We start from the raw sequence: 24,699 nt of genomic DNA on the forward strand, positions 1-24,699 counted from the left end.
ATCAATGGTCAAATTTAGTAAAATCCTTGAGTCATTTATTCTGGCACAATTTAGTGTCATTTCCACTAGAAACAATTTTCTTGCAGAAACACCACATGGACTTACAAAAGATTGCGACACCATAACAAGTGTCACAGAATTTTTGCACAAATTCTGTAATTAACTACACTGAAGCATCAAAGAAACGTATAGGCATGTGTATTCAAATACAGATATATGTAAACAGGCAAAATACAGCGCTGGATTCAGAAGCACCTACATAAGACAAGTACCTGGCGCAGTTGTTAAATTGGCTACTGCTGCTACAATGACGGTTATCAAGATTTAAGTTAGTTTGAACGTCGTGTTATAATCAGCCCACAAGAGATGTGACACTTCATCTCCAAGGTAGCGATGAATTGGGGATTTTCCCGTACAACCAGTGTACCATGAATATCAGGAATCTGGAAAAACATCAGATCTCTGACATCGCTGCAGCTGGAAAAAGATCCTGCACAAACAGGACCGACGACTTACGAGAATCATTCAACGTGACAGAAGTGCAACCTTTCCACAAATTGCTGCAGATTTCAATGCTGGGCCATCAACAAGTGTCAGTTGTGAACCATTCAATGAAACATCATCGATATGGGCTTTCAGAGCCAAAGGCCCTCTCATGTATTATCGATGAATGCACGACACAAAGCTTTATGCCTCGCCTGAGTCTGTCAATATCGACATTGGACTGGTGATGACTGGAAACACATTGCCTGGTCAGAAGAATCTTGCTTCAAATTGTATCGAGCAGAGGATGTGTATGGTTATGGAGACAGCCTCATGAATCTGTGGACCCTGCAAGTTAGCAGGGGACTGTTCAAGCTGGAAGCTGGTGGAGGCTCTGCAGTGTTGTGGGGCATGTGCAGTTCGAGTGATATAGGACCCCTGGTACATCCACATATAACTGTGACAGGTGACACATATGTAAGCATCAATCAGAACGGCATGGAAAAACTCAACATTAGGTCTATGACTGAAACAGTAATGCAGGGTAAGCCACAGGGTTCAATACTAAGACCATTTATTTTTCTCATATATGCAAATGACATCATACAACATTCTAATTCCCAGATAATTACTTCAGCTGAGAACACTTCTCTGCTCTTCTATGGTGGTGATTGGAAGGAGATAACACATTGTTCAGCACATGAAACATAAAACTGACTAAACATTTAAGTAACCATGCCTAAAAACCAGTAGTACAGAACCACAGTTATTGGATTTCAAAGCAGGCAATGCAGGCATTCCACAGAGTACAGAAAATATTTGCAAAATTTTGTACATAGACACTGAAGACTGAAAATTACTTGGCCTGCACTGATATGGAAATCGTCAATGAGTAAACCATGGAAACTTTGTGCGTGGAAAAGCAAGCAATGCATTATACTTGCTAAGCCAGCTGTCAAAATAGAATGTAATAAACTGCTGAAAATGATATACTATGAGACAGTTATTGTGCTGCTTGTGTCCACTTGAACAGAACACTGGTGCTATAAAAGCGAGCTGTTAAGCTGATACATAGTCTGAGGTACATGGAGACCTGTTGTGGTCCTGTGTGTGTGTGTGTGTGTGTGTGTGTGTGTGTGTGTGTGTGTGTGTGTGTGTGTGTGTGAATTTTTCAAAGCAGTGAAAGAATCTATGAAAGAAGATGCAGAGAGGTTCCAGGTTTCGAGAGGGTGTGTTGCTTCCCCTACTTATACCTCCTGAGAAGATCATGAATGTAAAATTAGAGAGATTCGAGTGCACTAGAAGGCTTTTCGGCAGTCGTTCTTCCCACGAACCATACACAACTGGAACAGGAAAGGGAGGTGATGACAGTGGCACGTAAAGTGCCCTCTGCCACACACCATTGGGTGGCTTGCGGATTATAAATATAGATGTAGAATGAAGGAGTTGAAGGACAGAAATTGTGTCAGATGCACACACAAAAATTCGCAACTAAGTGTAGAAAGTGCGCTGTCCAGTCACATTAATGTTACCACCTGTCAAAAAGCCTGAATAACCATATTGTGCAGTGTGGGCTGCGATGAGACACACAGGAAGAATGTCAATGACATTCTGGAAAGCACTGGAGGTGGAGCCATGCCGTTTCCAGTGTCCTGGCCAACTTTGGTCGGTGTCTCGGCTGAGTATGCCTGGCTGAGCAGCCCAATCAAGGCTGACCCACAGATTCTCAATTGGGTTTAAATCCGAGGAGTTTGGTGGTTGCAGGAGTAGGGTAGGCTCATCTTGGTGGTGTTAGAACCATGCAGGTACACTGCAATATGTGTGACATGTTGCATTGTCTTGTTGGTAGTGCCATCATGCTGAGGAAAAACTAACTGCACATAGGAGTGGACATGGTCCCCAAGGATAGATGCATACTTCTATTGATAAAATGTGCCTTCCAGAATGACAAGCTCATCCATGGAATAACATGAAAACATTCCTCAGAACATAATGCTCTCACCTCTGGCCTGGAATCTTTGCTTTCATACGTTTCACGTCTTATGCATCAACGATCATCTATCCAAAGGAGCGCAAACCACGATTCATCTACAGAGTCTACTTCTTACCACTCAGTGGATGTCCAGTTGCAGCCTTTGTTGCCAATGAGCAGCAGTCGGCACAGGTGCATAAACCAGGCTCATACACAGCAACGTTCACAGAACAGACATTAAAAAAACACTGTTGGTAGCCCCTTGGTTCAACTGGGTGGTCAGCTGCACATCTATTCACCTGTACATGTCTCCACAGCTGTCGTTCACCCCTGTCATCTGTGTCCTGTGGTGCACCACAGCTGTCTTGGCAGCGGTTTTGGATAGCATCATTTTGCCATGCACAGCATACTTTAACCATGAAAGCACATGACCATTTTACAAACATAGCCCTCCTAGAAATGCTTCCACCCTTGGCTTGAAAGACAATGATCTGGCTTGAAAGACAATAATAATGCACCTTAAGGATGTCAGATAAATAACTGTGTTTTCACATTACGACAATGACTGAACTATTTTCCATGTCCCTCCCGGACACCATTTATATGGCTTTCACTGCTAGTGCTGCCATATGCCATATGTGGAGGCTATTGCACTTTGATGTTGAACATACGCGGTGGCCACATTAATGTGATTGAATCACGTATTACCTTACTACATAATCTTTAATTTCTCAAAACACTATATATTTATATAAAAGATATATAGTATCTTTGTAGTTAAAATTTTATTTGTATTAAACCTATGCACACAGCTATGATATGCAGTAACCTTGTGAACAAATAGTACATGTGCTTAAGTCGTCATTTGATGACTACATGCAAAAAATATATAAATAATGACAAATAATGTGGCACTGACATAAGATACATTTGATGATTAAGACATTTTCATTAATATGGTGATAGTAAAATGAAACTTTCTGTCTGCCACCATATTTATTTTCTGAATTTGTCGTAAATGGTCACATTGTAGCATAGAAAAAGGTAGCCACTGTCACATGAACAAATGTTCATATTTTCCTCAGATCTGTTTATATGAAAATCGTAATGTATGCCACTGTACAAGGAATCTCTCTCTTTCTCATTCATCTGTAGATCACTAAAGCACATCATAAGCCAGAATAACACCCTGAACACTCAGCAGACATAATTATTTGATACAGTGGTTGGAATAGTCCACAACAAGGGCTCAGATTATCTGAAAGAAAAAGAATTAGTGTCAGTTGTTTTGCTCCTCCTGTTATGATATTTTGGGCAAGTTCTTTCAATTCAGTAGTATGTAAAGTAGTGGGAAGTGAAAATACAAGGGAGATATAAAGTCTTACTTTCAACCACAGAGGGCAAAAACATTCACAGGCATTTACTGTTGGTGTGTTTAGCATATGATGAAGTCAAATTGGCTAGCTAAGTTACAAAATACAGGTACAGACTCTGAACTGCTGTCAGGAGTGATGTCAGTAGCTGTACTATTCTGCATAGGTGTTTACATCTTATTCAATGGAAAATGTGTGGTACATTGAAAAGGATCATGAAATCAGTTCTTTCCAATAAACAATAAGAAATTTTTAAACAATAAGAAATATGTCACTGGAAGGATTCTAGAGCAGTGGTTCCCACACTTCTTTGGTTCCCTAGGCCCTTAACATGTCAGAATTTACTGACAGTGCCTGAAGTAAAAACATTGGTTTATCTAATGCAGTTGAAAAGCTCAGCTGACACAGATACATTAGTTTAGAAATATAATAATAAATCTTTTAAAATTATGAACGACTGAGTACATTTATCTTTAATATAATACATGGGTGCCTGAGTTGCTTGTTCTCTTCACAACTCCTCAAATCTCAGAATCTAAATGTATACAGCTAATCTTATTTCCTGTTAATTGTGTAATGTATTTGTACTTTATTATAGTGACTGAAAAAACCAGCATCACACAAATAGGATGTTGCTAATGGAAGTAATGTTCACTAGTAGCTTTACTACTAAGCAGTAGATTTTCGTCTTTTACTGATAAGCAACAATCATGAGGTTCCATAATGCCAAATTTTGGCTTTGGCACTGTGATAAACCATTCAATAAGTTTTCTTTTGTAAATAAGTACTGTCAGGTAGAGCTTTGGCTCTAAACTGGTCTTGAATACATATAAATTTTTGGATCTTTTTTTTCCAAACAATGGAAAATCCAAGATGGAATCATATCTTATGAAAAGGATAGATTTCTACTCACCACGTAGTGGAGATGTTGAGTCGCTGACAGGCACAACAAGCTTTCAGCCAAAAGGCCTTCCTCTGAAGTAGAAAACACACACAAACATTCACACAAATACAACTCACACACACCATTGTCTCCTGCTGCTGTTTTTTACAAGCTGTGTTAAGTGATCTTCAGAAGCAGAATGTAAATTCCAAGATAAATTAACTTCACTGGTGACTACAAATTGGCAGAACAAGGGAAAATAATCATCCATACTACCCTGAATCTCCATTATTTATTATTTTTTCCTCTTATCTCCATTTTTCAAAAAACTTAAATCTGGAACACTAATATGTAAATGAGGGGGGGGGGGGGGGGAGGGGACACCTCCTATAAATTTTTTCAGCACACTCGTGCCTTTCCTTCTTGAAGAAAAATGTGCAATTTTTTTTTGTCATGGTTGAAACATATGAAGCAATACATTGCTTCATAACAGTCAGTACGAGTAGCAGTAATAAAACAAAGATATGTATTCAGCTCACATATTTTCACACAAATTTTTGAACATCCCTACTTGCACTGGCTAAGTTTTTACATAATTTTCTGTAATCAACAAACATTTTAAGATTACATACACTGGAGTATTTAACTACTCCAATTTGAGCGCTTCTTTGTGAACATTGCCATGATTCCAAAGTGAATCTGGAGTTTTGTTTCAAATAATGGTCTGCAATCATCCATAACAGTTGGACAGTGAATAACCCATGTCAGTACAAACATAAATGCACTTTATCCTTTCACAGTTATTTTCAAACATAAATGTATTCAGTATACTGAAATGGTCCTGAGGTGTTTTTTTTTATTAACTTGTAGTCTTTTCACTCTTAAGAATAGTTCTGAAAAATCTCATCATTACTGTCCAATTCTGTAGAAAATTCTGACTATTCATCAAATATATTGTCTAGACAACCTCTGTAATGAAGCATGAAATCACAGGATAGCTTGTCCCAAGTTTATGCTACAGATGAGTGTTATTCCACACAGGCACAAGAAATTTCCCACACTATTTCAAGAATAGAGATTAACAGGTAGTTATCCCACGATTATACAGCATTTGATAGTATGGACTGTGCAATACTTTAGCACAAGATGGAACATTAAGGGATGAGGAAGAAAGGAAAATGTTACCCTCCAGTGTCAATAAAAAGAAGAGAGATTTCAGTCTGAGGCATCATGTGAGGTTGCACGGTGCCACATGGCTCTGTTCTGAATGTGCTTTTCTTTGTATTTATATCAACACTCTACCACTAAATACGAAAACCAATTCAAAACAACTTCTCTTTGCAGATGACATAAGTGTTATTATGAAGGACATGGAATGTAATCTAGCTAATAAGGTAGTTGGTAACAACATCACGTGGCTTTCAGGTCACAGATTAACGCATTGTATACAATTTCTGACACAAAAGTCTTGTAAAAGCACTTTTTTTTGGAGCCAAGGTGCTAAACAGTTAGTGAAGTCAATCATTATAAATTCTTAGTCTGAGGATAGATGGAAAGCTTTCTGACATTCAAAAGTTTGTGCAAAAACTAAATGCTCCTATCTTCACTACCAATAATCACTGCTGTACCTGACACTGAAACACTGAGGTTTGTTAACTTTGTTTACTTTCATTGTATTATTTCCTTTAGTGTCTGTACACTTGCCAAGAATTTTCTTAGCCTAGAAAAGGATGGTCAGGCAGATCTGCAATGTCGATTTTTTAAATTTGTGTAGGCCTACTTTCAGGTGTCTCAGAATTCTAACATTCCAGCCCCTGTACATATGTTCCATCATGGGAGTTATTGTTGACATTACTGATTCATTCAGAAGGAACTCCAACATTCATTCAGAGAACACTACACAGAAAAATGATTTACACTTGAATAACACTTCCTTAAGCACTATACAGAAAGGTGTGCACTATTCAGCAGGTTTCATTTTCTGCCATCCAGCAGAACTGTTGTTAGTTTGCATCTTCCATAAGCTTCCAGTAGAATTAAAAACAAAGAATGATAAACCCCCAGTCTTGAAAAGTAATCTGAGAGGTTTTGTTGTGGCATACTCTTTCCGTTATGTACAAGAGTTCCTCACAGTAGTTGAGAACTTTGCTTAGTAATGTGTTATTTGTTCATGCAGTCTCTCACATTTTATTGTTTTTTATAGATCTCTTGATTTCTTTTCTTTGTAATTCTTGTAATCTACATTTTATAAACTATGTAGAGACTTACTCCATGGCCATGTAGCTATGGCTTACATGGTCACACATAATCTCACATAACCTGACAAATGAACAAAATAAGATGACTGAAGGACGCAACAGACATGGTGACTCTCTTGTAAGTACATCTACCACAGTGTAGTGTTCAGTTACTGAAATATGGAGGAGGACACATGATGGTACACAGAATATAATGCAAAACCAATTCCTGACAACTTCTTCCAATTTTCATCATGATGGTATTTTGCTTCACAGTGGGAAGGACCAAACCAAGTGGCTTACCAAACTGGGAGAGTCTAAAATCAAATGCCAAATGCACAACCAAGCAGAATCTGTCTTTAAAGACCTCACATGATGGTTTAATGCAAGAATAGACTGCCCCAAAATGCCAATAGAAATGTTTGCTTTATTACTAAACAGAGAGGACAAAACGACCACAGGTATGAACTACAACATGGGGAAAGACCATCATGGAAAAAAGAGAGAGAGAAGAAGATTAATGGTAAAAGAGTAAGTATATACATTACCTTGCACTAATAAACAAACAGAAAATTAACAACAGCTATTCTGTGTATAAAAGGAGAACATAATTTACTGTATAATTCAGAATAATGAGAAGACATGTGGAACTCTAGGTTTCCCCCATAGGCAAAACTTCTAATCATTATACATGGCTAGTCAAAAAGGCTTCAAAGGCACTTAATTATAGCCACTTTATTCATCTAATGTATATTTCTCAATTGTTAGACACATACACATAAAAAGAGAAAGAAAATGAAAGATTTAGAGTTCTACCTCCTTCAGAAACCTCAGCCCATTATTGGAACTCAACTCTCTTCTTATAGACAAACCACAGCTCTTTAACTGTGTTTGGTTCTTTAAAATATCATAGAATTGTAGCTGTTCATCATTAATGATTTATAAGGAAGCAGAAAAGTCATGCTTTCTAGTAGCTTGTCAGACTTTTGCCCTTTTATCACTGCTGTTATTACAGTACGTGTAAAATACATGTAACAGTTTCTTAAATTGTTCTATGTATATAAAATTTTGAAGTGTGGATGCTTTGTTATAAATAAGCCTTCAAATCCTCTATTTATTCTAAAATTAATAGAAAGGTAGTCATTTTAATACTCACCCCAAATTCAATAACTAAAACATCTACAATGCTGCCAATAACAGTGATGAAGTCAAATGTATTCCAAGGATCTTTGAAGAAATTCTGTAACCAACGCATACATAAGAAGTTTATTTCATATATTTAATTACAAGACTATGCCTAAACCAGTTAGTATCATGCTGATAAAGAAATGAGACTGAATGATGGACAGTGCTAAATGTACTGACATTTCAAAAATTTCTTAAATCTGCTCATCAGTATTTAAATATGTTAACAGATGACAGAATCATTTTCCAGTTTTGTCTCTGTTAAAAAAATTGTGCTGCTACACATAAAAGACATTTATTTATTCCTTCACATTCTGTTTCTGTATCCAAAAATTTGAGAAAAGCTATAAATGTTTCTGATGCCCATCACTCAGTCAATATTCCTTGTGATCAGAACAAGAAGAGCCTCGAGGCTTGACATAAATTAACATTTGTTTCTTGCTCACAAAAATGCAGATTAGTGCTAGAGCAACCATTACAAACCAGAATCGAAAACTGCTACTACTCATAGGAATGGATGAAACACTCAAGAGTATATAACCAGCTATCCAAATTGTATGGAATGAATAATACCACAGTATGATACTGCAGATAAGTCATTGGTTACTCAAACTGTATTTTCAATACATTACAAAAAATATAAACCACTAAAAATATAGTGAACTAAATTAATCAACATACATGACCAGTTTTCTTTTTATTTTTTATTTTTATATTCTCCTGTCACTGAGGACATGAAGACTTCAGTTTAAAAGTGAAATTAACATTTTTAACATCATTTCGGTACATAAAACTGTATGAATTAAGATAAAAAAAATTTATCAGCACTCATTCCATATACACAATATGAAATTTCTGCTGCTGACATTTTTACCCACAATAAGAATAAAACTAGCAGCTACTGATGCACTCCATGAAATTATTTAGAAAATCTGGTAAATTGAAAGACTTGTTCTATAATATTTTCATAGAGAGATAAAAAAGATTTGGTGAGTTAAAATCAAATCATGAAACTATAAAAATAGTGACAATTTCAATCAGGCAGCAAATATAAGTAACTGATGTACCTAGTCACAATATTTAAGCATGCCCTCAAAACTTAACAGTGATAAAATTAAAATAAGCTACATTTTAAACAGTATATATGGGTAGGAAACAAAGAGAATAGGAACATGAGAAAAATAATACAGATGTCTCAAAAAAAAAAAAAAAAAAAAAAAAAAAAAAAAAAAAAAAAAAAAAAAAAAGAGAAAAGAAAAAAATATATATTTTTCACATAATATCATTGTAGGTTCAAACAATTTTAGCATTTATGCATTACAGCCAAGTATGTGGACATATTCATAGTCTGCCCAATAAACTACTCAAAGAATTATAGGATCACTTTTTGAAACCCTATCAGTGTGACCATTGCACTGCAGAAGAGTGAAATTTGGCTCAAAGGTGCTTACAACCTTCCTCTGTAATAATGTAAAAAGCATGGGACCCTGCAACGTCACTTCATGGCTCAATGCTGCTCCAAACAGCAAGGTGTCAACATATCCTAAAAAAGGCCAGAGCTCATCTGTTCATGTGAGCTGTAAGGTGGGTTGCATGACACCAAATTTGACGCCAATTATGCCCCAATGCCACCATGGATGTGTCACATGATGGGAAGGTTGTCACCCCCCATCCCGCTCACCCTCATCTCACCCATTCTCTTTATGTTTCTGCGATGGAGGTCAGAAACCAATTCCCGGCGTTAAAATCACACCATTTCCATTGGCTGACTGAGGAAAACCATTTCAGACACACCACTGCTTGGCATCAACACAGAAAGATTCATGAGGTGGCATTCAGGGCGCCACCAAAACCATTCCTTTGACACTGCAGACACCCCCGCCCCCCTTTTCCGAAAGGGTTTAATCCTCCCCTATGAACATCACGGTGCTGCAGCTCCATTGAACTTGTTACATTGACATATGCGTGAAAATAAAATGGCAAAAGGTCCACGGGCTCCTCTAAAACCCACATTTTGGCAACACTCTCGGTGCCACCTGCACAAATTTGTTGAGCACTTTAAAAAAGTATTGATGTCTTGCATCAATTTGTACCTTCTAATAATGTGTTTGGGACACTGACAGTCATGGTTTATGAATTTTCATATTTTGGCTACAACTCTTAAGTGACTTCCTTGTTCCTTGCAGACTGGAATGTCTGCATCTGCTGATAAACCTGCATGATGTTATGTGGCAATATAAACATGGCCAGTTGTTTCACAGACTGTTTGATATGCTTGAAAGAAATCATCCCCTTCTGCACTTCACCATATTAACTAGGTAACTCATGCTTTACATGGTGAACATAACAGGCATTGCAAATGTGTCATCTTCATGGACAGTCTGAAGAATAATCTACATTCTGTAACCAGTTGAGCATCATGCTGCACCATGTTCTATGCCACCTGCTGACACATGAAGTTACTATACACTTTGATACACTAGAGTACAACTTCGGCGTAAACTTATTTGAAGAAAGTAATGATGTTGAACTAGTCTCGTATCATTCACATATTGCTGAACATAGGGTTACTGGAGTAAGAAAGGACTCTAATTTGCTAATGATGCAATCTAAACATTCTTCAATGAATTCTTACGCTAAGTGACTTTGCAGAGAAGAGGATTTGAAAAATTACTGCAAAAAATATTAATAAAACTAACAAACTGCAGCGATGGATTACTGACTGGAAATTGAGGAAAAAAAGGCCTTATGGACAAGTGTCTGCCACGGTAGATGGTGCTGACGAATGAAAGCTCTTCTGACCATGTACCATGTGTTCCTTGTGTGTTACAGGCTGGATGATTAATGCACTGTACTGGTCAAGATGGTGTTTGTGTATGGCCAGGCAGATGGAAACAGTTGACAGGCAACACAGCTATATCAAAGCACAGCTATACCAAAACAAGTACCCTAAAAAAGCAACCATATCACACAACATTTCCAGCCCTTTCTGGGCGTTTGTGTGATTATGGGTCCTTTCAGAGAGACGATCATGGAGGGAGGCAGTGGACTGAGCGTACCGTATGCCAGATTTGGAGGACCAGGTTCTGCACGATATTGAAATGAACCCTAGTACAAGCTCCAGGCAAGTGGCTCGCCAACATGGTGTAAACCAAACTGCAATTATGTGTATCCAATGATAACCACTAATCTCCCTGTCACCTGCAATGAGTGCAGGGTTATCAGCGGTGGATATTGCACTATGGTAAGGATTTTGTTGATGGTTTTTGCACTAGACCATCACAATTATTGGATTTCTGTCATCAGTAACTGATGATGCAACGTGTGAACACATGCATTGCATCCCATGGAGACCACTGTCAACATCTGTTGTGACGTGGATGTGATGCAGCTCTGTACTGTATTCCAGGACAATTTGTTGCCTTTGCATGCACACCGTCCATTTCCGGACACATGTTCATAGGACCTTTTTTCCTCCACTTCCAGTCAGGAGTCCATCCGTGCAGTTTATCAGTTTTATGTACACCACGTATACATTAAAAACAAATATGAATCAATACAGTCACACATGAAGCTCTCTTTTCACACTCTCAATATGGCTATTTAAGCCACATACAATCCCATTTTGTTTGTTTTAGTAATTGTTAAGTCGAAAAGAATAGTGTGCGCGTGCGCCTGTGTGTGTGTGTGTGTGTGTGTGGGGGGGGGGGGGGGGAGGACAGTTAATATTCTATTGATAATCATGGTAATAGTGATGAGACTGGTAGCGCAGACATTTTGACTCTGTGTATTATTAAAATACTTAAGACCAAGCTGTACCCTTGGCTTTGTGTTTATTCTACTATTTGCATATATATTCCACTGACAAGACTTTATTTAAAGTGGCACATTGACAGAAAACTTTCTACATGCAAATGTGTGTTCCATGTGAGCCATGAAATAAAAGAATCACTAAATGCCCTAGATTGCCTTCAGACTGCCGTATACTGTCTTGACTATTGTTTGTATTATTAATTTATCCACATCTGGGTGATGCTGATCCCACAACTGTGTTCAATTAATGAAAAGGCATTCCAGTTGCTTTTTTTAAGAACTTTATTAAGTTCACAAGTGCCCGAGCCATGCTACACCTTGACAGTTCCGCGTGGTTCAAATTTTACTCATCAGAGGTCGTACCTCTACTCTTGATTTGGACACCTCATTTATTGCAACTATTTCACACCTTATTAATTCAAATAATAAACTCAGATTTTATTTGAGAAACATCCAAATGCAATTCTGAAAAACAGAAGATAAAGCATGTTAACAGTTTTTCAGATTCTATGTATTTATTTTTATGAAATATCCATTTTCTAATGACAGCATTGGGCACAAAACTTTTTAAAATCTACTTGACTTTTTCTGTTTTATTCTATCTAAAACATGTAATGTAATTCTGAAACAAATCAAGTAACTCTCTCTAAGCTGGACCATGTTAACAGTTTTAAAGTATCAGGTTGTGCAATTTTTATAATTATGACATTCCCATTTTTCTGATGATGTCATTGGGTCTGAAACTTTTTAAAATCCACTCACCTTGTACTGTTTATATCATTTGATATTGCTTCTCTACAGCATAATATAAGTTGTGCATTATTTCTGCACTTGTACTTTCCATATCTAAGCAATGCCTCTCATCTCCTATTATAAGGAAACAAAAATATTTGTATGCCCATCAAATTATGTATGAACATATACTTCAGATACACATGATAATGGCATAATATAAAGGCCAAAAGTGGTCATTTGAAAAGAAGCAACTGGAGTGGCTTTCCATTTATTGAATATATGGTCACTTACAAGTGTTGCTCTTTCATTCACAGTAAGGTCATTGTACTATCTACTATGTTCAGTGGTATGCTGTGTATGTTACTAAAACATCTAGTTCAAACTTAAGAACTGAATAATTAGATACAAATGAATTATTTCTCTAACTGAATAATTAGATACAAATGAATTATTTCTCTATCACATGCCTTGCCCTTAAGAAAATGGTATAACAATGCCACTCATATAAGTAAACTATGGGCAATCATTACTAGGAGTAGAAATAAATGAACTCCTTTTCTTCATTGACTGAAGAAAGATCAGTATATAAAGTTAAGGTTTAACTAAACTACCATCTCATTTTTTTCTCCCAAACTTTTTCAAAAGTTTTTTAAAATATTACTGCAGTAAATCATTTCAGCAACTAGAAATACTTAAGTATAACATGGTTCAGCAATTAAAATATAGAAAAATATAGTTTATTTTAGGACATGTCCCAAAAGGAAATACACTCCTGGAAATGGAAAAAAGAACACATTGACACCGGTGTGTCAGACCCACCATACTTGCTCCGGACACTGCGAGAGGGCTGTACAAGCAATGATCACACGCACGGCACAGCGGACACACCAGGAACAGCGGTGTTGTCCGTCGAATGGCGCTAGCTGCGCAGCATTTGTGCACCGCCGTCGTCAGTGTCAGCCAGTTTGCCGTGGCATACGGAGCTCCATCGCAGTCTTTAACACTGGTAGCATGCCGCGACAGCGTGGACGTGAACCGTATGTGCAGTTGACGGACTTTGAGCGAGGGCGTATAGTGGGCATGCGGGAGGCCGGGTGGACGTACCACCGAATTGCTCAACACGTGGCGCGTGAGGTCTCCACAGTACATCGATGTTGTCGCCAGTGGTCGGCGGAAGGTGCACGTGCCCGTCGACCTGGGACCGGACCGCAGCGACGCACGGATGCACGCCAAGACCGTAGGATCCTACGCAGTGCCGTAGGGGACCGCACCGTCACTTCCCAGCAAATTAGGGACACTGTTGCTCCTGGGGTATAGGCGAGGACCATTCGCAACCGTGTCCATGAAGCTGGGCTACGGTCCCGCACACCGTTAGGCCGTCTTCCGCTCACGCCCCAACATCGTGCAGCCCGCCTCCAGTGGTGTCGCGACAGGCGTGAATGGAGGGACGAATGGAGACGTGTCGTCTTCAGCGATGAGAGTCGCTTTTGCCTTGGTGCCAATTATGGTCGTATGCGTGTTTGGCGCCGTGCAGGTGAGCGCCACAATCAGGACTGCATACGACCGAGGCACACAGGGCCAACACCCGACATCATGGTGTGGGGAGCGATCTCCTACACTGGCCGTACACCTCTGGTGATCGTCGAGGGGACACTGAATAGTGCACGGTACATCCAAACCGTCGTCGAACCCATCGTTCTACCATTCCTAGACCGGCAAGGGAACTTGCTGTTCCAACAGGACAATGCACGTCCGCATGTATCCCGTGCCACCCAACGTGCTGTAGAAGGTGTAAGTCAACTACCCTGGCCAGCAAGATCTCCGGATCTGTCCCCCATTGAGCATGTTTGGGACTGGATGAAGCGTCGTCTCACGCGGTCTGCACGTTCAGCACGAACGCTGGTCCAACTGAGGCGCCAGGTGGAAATGGCATGGCAAGCCGTTCCACAGGACTACATCCAGCATCTCTACGATCGTCTCCATGGGAGAATAGCAGCCTGCATTGCTGCGAAAGGTGGATATACACTGTACTAGTGCCGACATTGTGCTTGCTCTGTTGCCTGTGTCTATGTGCCTGTGGTTCTGTCAGTGTGATCATGTGATGTATCTGACCCCAGGAATGTGTCAATAAAGTTTCCCCTTCCTGGGACAATGAATTCACGGTGTTCTTATTTCAATTTCCAGGAGTGTAGGAAGCTTATATGACCTTACAAAACCATTAATTAGCATGAACCCCTTTGTGCTCATCTATACATCATACAGATACCATATTAGCGGCAATCTTTGACATAGTTTATATTGGTATTTAGCAGAGAAGAGCAAAAGGTAGCAGAAACATCATGTAAAGGAAATTATTTATCACAACAAATTAGAATTCCTTAGGAAGTCCCACAAAATTGATATTAGGCTGTATACTGCTTTATTTTATGCAGATGAGTTACAATTATAAATTACCAATCAGTTTTACTGCATGTTATAGACGCCCTAAACAGTTTGGAAGAGAAGTCTGATGTAAATGAAACAAAATTGACCATGACCAACGCTCACCTAAAACATCTCAAATATTAAAAACCAAAATCAAATTGCTTACAAAATTTAAAAAACAGGTGGGCAAGGAAGACTACCCACCATGTGTGTGCATGCAAGTGGCTTGCATGCATGGATGCATGCACACAAAGTCACACACACACACACACACAAAGTCAGCAGGTCTCCTTTTGAAAAGTAAATCTGTCATGGTCTTCACGCATACTCTACCAGGCAAACCAATTGAACAGCCTCACATTTCTAATGACATTCGTGTCTTGTGCTACTGACACATACTCAAGGAAGATTAGCACAGATACTCTGAGTCTGTTGTAAGAGGGGGATTTGTTTTTTTTTCTTTTGTTTGTAATAGGGTATTATCATTACAAAAATACACTTATTAGAGATATGTCTAACATAAACCCTAGAAATTTCTGCCAACCATCATTTATTAGACTAAATACTTTACTATTCAGTATCTTTAAATTTGTGTTTAGCTTCAAACATGGCAGTCCAGTATTATTCACAGGAAAACATCCTCAACATGCATATAAAAGTATGAAGAAGAAAAATTTCATATTTTCTTCTCTTAGATTAAAATTTTATTCCAAGATTCCACAGTACATGCTCATGAAAATCCATAACACATTCAAAGAAAGAAACAAAGTCTACAGTAGGTGTTACTATTTCAGAAGGAAATGTTACAGTATATTGTTATTCAAAAGTGCTGTGACACATTAGCAAAATTTTGAAGCTTTCATAGTATTATCATTGAATAAAAGGTACGTAAATGTTGATAAATTTCTATATTCGTCATTTATATTATTCTGTAGATGTTTTACTCATCTTTAAGAAAGACTAAATCATCAGACCGTCCTGTAAATTACAACAGTATCCAACAAATCATCATATTATAATACTTGTTTCGCACAAGTCTCCTTTAAATTACATCAGTGATTAAACTGTAAATGAATAACAAAATCCTGATTCTCATTGAGCAGTTAAGTTACCACTGAATCAAATCATTCTCAATTGGTAATTGGGGTAAAAACTTGCAAGGAAATTTAAACTGTTCTCCAAAAATCTTTTTAAACATATAGTGAGACGAAAAACCTCCAATCATTCAATTAGATTATCAGCAATAACATAGACACTAGTACTAATTAAAAAAGTAGAAAGAGGAAATAATATCAGTTGTTTATCTCCCATAACCCAACAACAGAAAACGATATAAGAACTGATTGACAAATAAAAGAATTTCAGTATAAATAGTATTAGAATGAAAAGCAGTCATGTTCAACACTGATTGACTAACTACTATCTATCCATTTACAAGCCTGTAGCCACCATAACAAATATTATTGAGAGGAATATGCAACATGTAGGTCAAACTTATTCTCATTCCTAAGAACATATTAACTGAAAATGCTTCTTATGTGGGAAAATGATTCCTGGATTCATAGCATGGAATGGTCCCCCCCCCCCCCCCCCCCCCCCACCCTTTGATACATTTTATCAATGTAGACAACTGCCATTGAAGTAAATGTCTCATCAACTGTTTTCAACTAGATGTGCAGTTATTTAAAAAAAGCATATTAGTCTGGTGTGACTTGACATAGTTTCCAAGTCAAACAAATATCAGGAAACCTCTTACCATACATCAGACTAACCATGCATCAGACTGTCTCTCTTGTAAGCTGTTACTTTTTTTACATTAGGTTGTAAATCAGATAAATGCTGAATATGCCTTAAAAATTCCTGGACTACAACACTGCAATTTTTTCTGAGAAAAGAACATAGTAACCCTTACTGGTCTCCTTTGAACTGATGTGCGTCTTCATTATACTGAAACGAAATATAATATATAGTTCTGTTACATGGTAATTGATGTGTCATAAACATTTCCCAGTTCATGAAAATTATTAGCCTGAATCACTAATCCCCCTCAACCATACATGGTGCACACTTTACTAACAATGTCCATGACAATGATAGGAGAGACTATTGCTTTTACACTCCCCCCCCCCCCATGGTTTTTTTTTCACTCTAGGTAATAAAATGTTCTTGCTTCTAGTGTCACTTCCTATTTTCTTTTTATACAAGTATGTTCATCATTCCTGTTGTAATTGTCCAAACACCTGTAAACTGAGAAACACTGTTTACATGAAAATGAAATTATTTTATTTTTTCCTGTTGTAGTACTTATTTAACCTCATTTTTCTCTTAAAATTATTAATCCAATTGTCTGACTACATTAACAGTGAATACATGTGTCTCATTTTTAGTTTACTGATGGAAGGAATGTGAAAATTTTAATATCCTATCAATATGAAGGTCAGTAGATACTGAATTTATTAGTAAAAGAAAAGTCTCTCTCTCTCTCTCTCTCTCTCTCTCTTTCTCACCCCACCACTTCTCTCTCTCTCTCTCTCTCTCTCTCTCTCTCTCTCTCTGTGTATGGGTGTGTGTGTGGGGGGGGGGGGGGGGGGGGGGGGCGGCGCATGCGCGTGTGCATGTGTGTTTTCTTCACTTTGCTCTAATATATTAATATACATTATATACATTGAGAGACAAGGCAAATAACAGGAACAATAACTTTAGCTGGTTTATGTTCTTAAACTGCAATTTTTTTTATTCCATGAACACTAATTAAAAATTGAGTTAAGAACATTTCACATTCACAATGAGAAACACGTGGTGCAAAATATTTCCCATTAACTGCTGAAATGGTGTGCTCCATGTCTCAGGATTTAATGACATGGTCAAAATGTTTCAAAATATCACTTTCCCATCCTGTGGGTGATTTTTTTTTTCACATGGTGAGTACAAGATTTGACATCATCATGGTCATGTGCCATTTAAACTTCTGTACTTCATGGTTGATCTTTCCAACATAGCAGTTACCTGTAAGTCAGCTTAGCATGATTATATATTTATTGTCAGCCAACTGCTTTTAAATAATACAATTATCTTGCCAGATGATGAAAGCTAAATTCTCTTTCCCGATGATGAGAGCTCTGGTGCTGTACCCAAAGTGAACTTTTGTGTGATTTACATAACAGGAAATAAAATGAAGAAAAAAGTGTTTTCATTATCTAACTAGCTTGAATTTAGAAAATTTAGTATGTGTTTTAGAGGTATAATGTTGTTTTGTGTTAAACAACTTTACCGGTACTACATAATGAAAAAAAGTTTTGTTATAAGTAAATTTTCATGGAATTAATACACAGGGTGAACATTAATGAAACTGACAAACTGCAAGGGTGGATTCTTGACTGGAAATGGAGGAAAAACGTTTCTATGAACATGTGTCCTGGCATGTGTCATGGCCACGGTAGATGGCACTGACGAATGACAGTTCCTCTGACCACGTTCCATGTGTTCCTTGGGTGGTGTACTGTAAGAAACAGAATAGTTTGATATTTATGTCAGAAACAAGCTCAGTTGGTGTTTGCATATGGTAAAACAGTTGGAAATGGTAGAGAGGCAGCAGGGCTATACCAAAACAAGTACCCTCACACGTACAGTAAATAGGTGTAAAGCTAAGGGCAGTATCAACTTACTTCATAAAAATATCAGAGGAATAAAAAATAAAGTATATGAAATATTAAGGTGTTTAGATGATCTCAAAAATAAGAATAAGATTGATATGCTCTGTCTGCCTGAATACCATGTAACTGTAGGCATGGATAGTGTCAGTCTAAGTGGGTATAATTTAGCATCTTACACTTGTAGATCTAGGATTGATAAAGGAAGAGTTGCCATTTTCATAAAACATGGGTATAAATCCAAAACTGTAGAAGTAAGCAAATTTTGTGTTGATCAGCACTTTGAGGTTGGTGCATGTGAACTTCAGCTAGTTCATGTAGTATTGATATTAGCAACAGTGCACAGGTCCCCATTAGGAGAGGGTTGGGGGTTTGGTCGTTTGGGGAGAAGAGACCAAACAGCAAGGTCATCGGTCTCATCAGATTAGGGAAGGAGGGGGAAGGAAGTCGGCCCTTTCAAAGGAACCATCCCGGCATTTGCCTGGAGCGATTTAGGGAAATCACGGAAAACCTAAATCAGGATGGCTGGATGCGGGATTGAACCGTCGTCCTCCCGAATGCGAGTCCAGTGTGCTCACCACTGCGCCACCTTGCTCGGTCCCCATTAGGAGACTGGGAGCTATTATGCTGTCTGTCAGACAAAAAGAAGAAGTTATTATTCTGTGGTTGTTTCAATGTAAACTTCCTAAATAATTCTGAAAGGAAAAATGAACTAGAAGTGTTATTAACAACATATAACTTAGAATCAGTGATCAATTTCCCTACACATATAGCTCAAGACATTAGCACACTAGTAGATAATGTATTTGTACAGAAAGAGGATGAAACACAAACACATGCTTTCCCTGTGGTAAATGGATTGTCAGACCAATGATGCACAACTGATTGACTTACAAAACCTAACAGGGTGTACAGTAAAAGTGTAAGGTCGCTCAACCCGGTATCTATAGAGTACTTCAAAGAAAGCTTTAGATATATTAATTAGGGAGATGTATATAATGAGCCAAATGCTAATGATAAATGCTACATATTTCTTGATAAATTTATATCCCTCTTTGAGCATTGTTTCCCAAAGAAAATTACTAAATGTAACACCACACACTTTTCAAAGAAACCTTGGATTACTACAGTGTCTTCAGAAACAAAGAGAAAACTTTATGAGACAGCAAGAACTAATAAAGATCCAGAAGTAGTTTTACACTATAAAAATTGTTGTAACATTCTGAGAAAAGTTGTAAGGAAATCAAGAAATATGTATGTTAGAGAAGAAATTAACAACTCTGGCAATAAAATCAAATCAATATAGAATGTTTTTAGAAGGGAGACAGGAAAAGTAACCACTGGGGTAGGTAGTATTACTATTAAGGAGAACAAGACCATCATAAACCAACAGTACACAAGTAGCTAATGTATTTAACAACCATTTAAGAAAGTGTAGGAGAAGAAATTGATGAGAACAGTTCAAAAGGAAAAGCCAGGCAGTACATGGAAGAGTTTGTTTTGAAAAAAAATTTAGTCAGATTAAACTTCACCTAAAAACCTCCTGTGAAATAATATTAAAAAATCTTGTTTCATATGTGCATTTCTTGTGCACTTGACACGTTTCACATCATAACAGCTACCGTACCGTGCGATTAATCAATGGAACACGCAACCAACTAACAAACTGACAGCAACCACATCAAGCAACATTTCAAGCCCTTTTTCAGCATTTGTGTGATCATGAGTCCTTTCAGACAAACATGAGGGAGGCAGCAGATTGTGCGTACACCAGATTTGGAGGTCCGGGGTCTACAGGATATTGAAACAAACCCTAGTACAAGCTCCAGACAAATGACCTGCAATGTGGTGTAAGCCAAAGTATGTTTATGTGTATCTTGCATGGCAACCTACTATCCCTATCACCTGCAATCCCATATGGGCCACTCTAAACATCAGTTGTGACTTGGATGCGATGTAGCTCTGCACTGTGTTCTGGAACAATTTGTTGTCATTGCACACACACTGTTCATTTCCAGGCACATGTTCATGGGACCTTTTTTCTTCCATTCCCTGCAGGCTGTTGATTTGATTAATGTTCACCCTGTGGATTTATGTCTGTGTTAATATTACACTGACAATATGTTTATAGGACAGGCTTTAACTTTTTATATACATACAATCATAAAGTAATAAAGCATGAAAATCATGTGCATCAAAAATGTCCTTCCAGAAAGTAATACATTGCCACAATAACTTATATGAGACCCCTTCACATTTTGATTTCAATATACTTTACTAATGTAATAGTATTAACACAGAACATCAGAAAACTATGAAAAAAAAGTTTAACAGAACTAAATGTTGCAGCAAACTGAATGTCACTTTCAAAAAGGCAAAAGAAGTTCTAACTTTTGGAATTGTGGATTTCTGTATACGGAGAGTACCATGAAAATTTATAGAGAAAAAAAGAATTTTTCAGATAGTTAAGACAGCATGTCTATTCTTCTCCATATTCCATCTTCTCTTTACCAAAATCAAGAACACATTGGTTTCAGAAAACTTTCACATTTCTATGAATGATTGTCAATTTCCTTGGTTATCTTTACCTGGTTTTATTGTTGGAACTCATTATGAGTCTATTCTTCTAATTCTAGCTGTATACTACATGCATATACTGACCTACCAGAACACTGCTTGAGTTTCTCTACTTAAACTGTAATTCCATATGCAAACTGTGTTATCATTCCCAAGTCACTGAGAATTTCGTTCTTGAGACAATAGCTGTTAACTTCATTTCAATTATCTGATGTACTTGAGAACATACCAAGAAACGTCTACGATCAAATAGGTACCTGTCAACACCAGCATTAATATTTAAAAGGAAATGTTCAGTTCATCAGTTTTCTGAATTACTTATTTTCTCACATTTTATCGGTCATAATTGTGGCAGAGGGGCTTCAAGGTGAATGTGTTCACAAAAAAATCATTATTAAATAGCTGGTGATGCAAACATAATTATGTCTCATAGGCATTTCAGTCATCTTCTCAGTCATGATCTGTTTTGTGTAAGTGCACTGCATACTGTATCTGTAGTCCTTAGTCATTGTTATGTCCTCTGTAGAGTTACTCATCTCTAGAACAATGACTACTGATATCAAATGTAAGTTACATAATTTCCACATGTCTCATGTTATGTGTAGACAGGAATGTGTCAACACATACATACACATATTGAATGTTACAAATATAGTCTTGCATGTTGAATGTTACAAATATAGTCTTGCGCACACCAGTCAGCTTACAAGCACAATTTTCACAACATGTCATGTAGCCAAAATCCTTACTGACAGCTAGGTTACTAGTCCTTGCAAATTTGTTCAACAGCATACTGTGCACTTTTCTGTACCCATACATAAATGTAACAATTATGACGTGTTGTGAAAGTTGTGCTTGGACACATCACCAACGCCACACATCTGAAAATGACCTAAGACCGAAACTGGCAAGTAATGCAATTTATATGCATGGTGTATTAAAGGAATCAAACTGATATCCTACAGTGATTAAAATGGTTCCATCATTTAGATGAAACATATGTTATGTTATTGTTCCACAGTTTGCATTATATCATAGTCAGTTGAATACCTCTCGATTTTTGCCTCATACAGACAATTTTGAACATGGGTGGAGAGGTCTTTCAAATGTTTCATATACTTCTTACAAGAGGAGACTGCAATTAACAATCTTATGATTTTGATTCTCAATCATTATGACTCAAATCTAACTATAATACATTGTGATTTAGATCTTTAACATATGTTGTTGTCTTTATGGTTTGATGCAGCTGTCCATGCCCCTACATCCAGTGCAAACCTCTTAATCTCCAAAAAACAACTCCAACCTGTATCTTTCTGAATCTGCTTACTGTATCCATCTCTTGGCATCCCTCTATGATGTTAAGCCCCCATCCCCCCCCCCCCCTCCCCACTTCCCTCCAATACTAAGCTGCTGATACCTTGATGCATCAGAATGTGTCCTATCATTCCGTCCCTTCTTTTGGTCAAGTTGTGCCACTAATATCTTGTCTCTCCATTTAATCATCAGCATTCTTCTGTACCACCACATTTTGAAAGCTTCTATTCTCTTTTTATCTGAACTGTTTGTTGTCTGTGTTTCACTTCCATACATGGCTACACCCCAGACAAATACCTATGTGTGTATAAAGTTTCACACATTTCAAACCAAGTGCTGGCCTTTCACTTAGTGCAGTTACATACCTACTGAGATGGGTGTTGCAGATATGAATATATCATCACCTTTCTTTCATATTTCATATGGATAAATAAATCTATCTATTAAAACTGAAGTTTAAATTTAGTTTGTGCAATAATTATAGGATAATCATAATAACTATATGAATGTCCAAAAGAACAGACACCACGCATTCATATAATCTGATCAGCCTTAGCTGGGCAATGGATCCACCTTCTTCAGTGTGGATGCACAAATACATCTGACATCCTATGGGAATTTCTGAGAGCAAACATGGAGGAAATGAACAGGGACTGATGGGAATATGAATCGGCTGTGAGGTGTGCTGAGATAGTCCATGTAGTTGCAATAACACTGTGTCCCAAATTGCTCAGGGGTTCACTTTGTCCTGGATAGCTCAGTGGTTGACACATATGCCTAGTAAGCAGGAGATCCCAGGTTTGAACCTTGGTCCAGTTCACATTTTCACTTGTTATTCCACATACAGTCCCCATGCAACTGACAGCAGTGATCCCCCTCCCTTTCCTTTTCTTTCTTCCTCTCTCCACCTTCAATTTACATTTAATAATAATATATGTAAGAAATTGTAAATCTGTGATAAATTCTATGAGACCAAACTACTGAGGTCATTGGTCCCTAGGCTTACAAACTACTTAACCTAACTTACACTTATGCTAAGGACAACACACACACACACACACACACACACACACACACACACACATATATCTGAGGGAGGACTCAAATCTACGACGGGGGGAGCCGTGCGAACCGTGGCAAGGCGCCCTAGACCACACGGTTATCCTGCTCGGCAATATATGTAAGGAAAATAAATTATTGTGGGAGTATAGATAGTCATAATGCATATACTTTCATATTTTTTCCTGGAAAATGTCTTGCTTTTATAAGTACAACAGAAGCAACCAAGTGCTGTAATGTAGTGGTAAGTACGCTGGACTCACATTCAGGAAAAACGTAGTTCAAATCCCCATCTGACGTCCCTTATTTATGTTTTCCTTTATTTCCCTAAATTGCTTAAAGCAAATTCGAGGAAGGCTCCTTTTAAAGGACATGGCTGATTTCCTTCCCCATCCTTCCTTAATCTGAATTGGTACTCCACTTCCGACGACATTGATGTCAACGGGACATTAAACGCTGATCTTCCTTCCTTCCTTCTTCATAAAAGAAATCAAAACATATAAATTTCCTGTACTATCACACTGAATAATACATTTTCGTACACACACCTTTCTTTTTCTTTCTTTCTTTCTTTGTTTTTGCCTAATAGTTACACATCTCTGCATAATTAATTCTGCAACATACTAGCAAGTAAACAACAGTATGTCTTAACAGTTTAGCAGGTGACTGATTACAAATAAGGATTTGGATTGTGATGGTATCAACTCAGTTATGCTAGTTCCATTGTGTTTCTTGGGCTGAAACGTAATTTTTAAATCTACTCCATTGTTTTTAGACATGTTGCTGTATACTTGGTTTGTACTGAAATTAACTGCACAAACACATTTTCAGGAATATAAATCAAGTTTCTTGTCCAGCAACAACTGAGCAGAAGAAATATGCATGTACCAAAAAGTCTTTTATTCAAAGTCCATGGTTAAGGAAATTTATGTATTTCAGATGCTTGAGAATCAAGAGAACAGAAACAGCAATACAAAAGTCTGTCATGGCC

The 24,699-nt window shown here is 37.7% G+C and overlaps 1 protein-coding gene across 1 annotated transcript in view; it reads right to left on the bottom strand.

Annotated features, from left to right (window-relative positions):
• The window catches only part of LOC126298058 (voltage-dependent calcium channel type A subunit alpha-1), an 860,595-nt gene that overhangs the window by 351,987 nt on the left and 483,909 nt on the right, over positions 1–24,699 (bottom strand). The window contains exon 26 of the mRNA XM_049989377.1: positions 8,105–8,188. Within this exon, the coding sequence (XP_049845334.1) occupies positions 8,105–8,188 (84 nt within the window). The remainder of the gene's footprint in view (positions 1–8,104; positions 8,189–24,699) is intronic.

This window comes from Schistocerca gregaria, chromosome X (assembly GCF_023897955.1).
Source record: "Schistocerca gregaria isolate iqSchGreg1 chromosome X, iqSchGreg1.2, whole genome shotgun sequence".
NCBI classification, from domain to species: domain Eukaryota; kingdom Metazoa; phylum Arthropoda; class Insecta; order Orthoptera; family Acrididae; genus Schistocerca; species Schistocerca gregaria.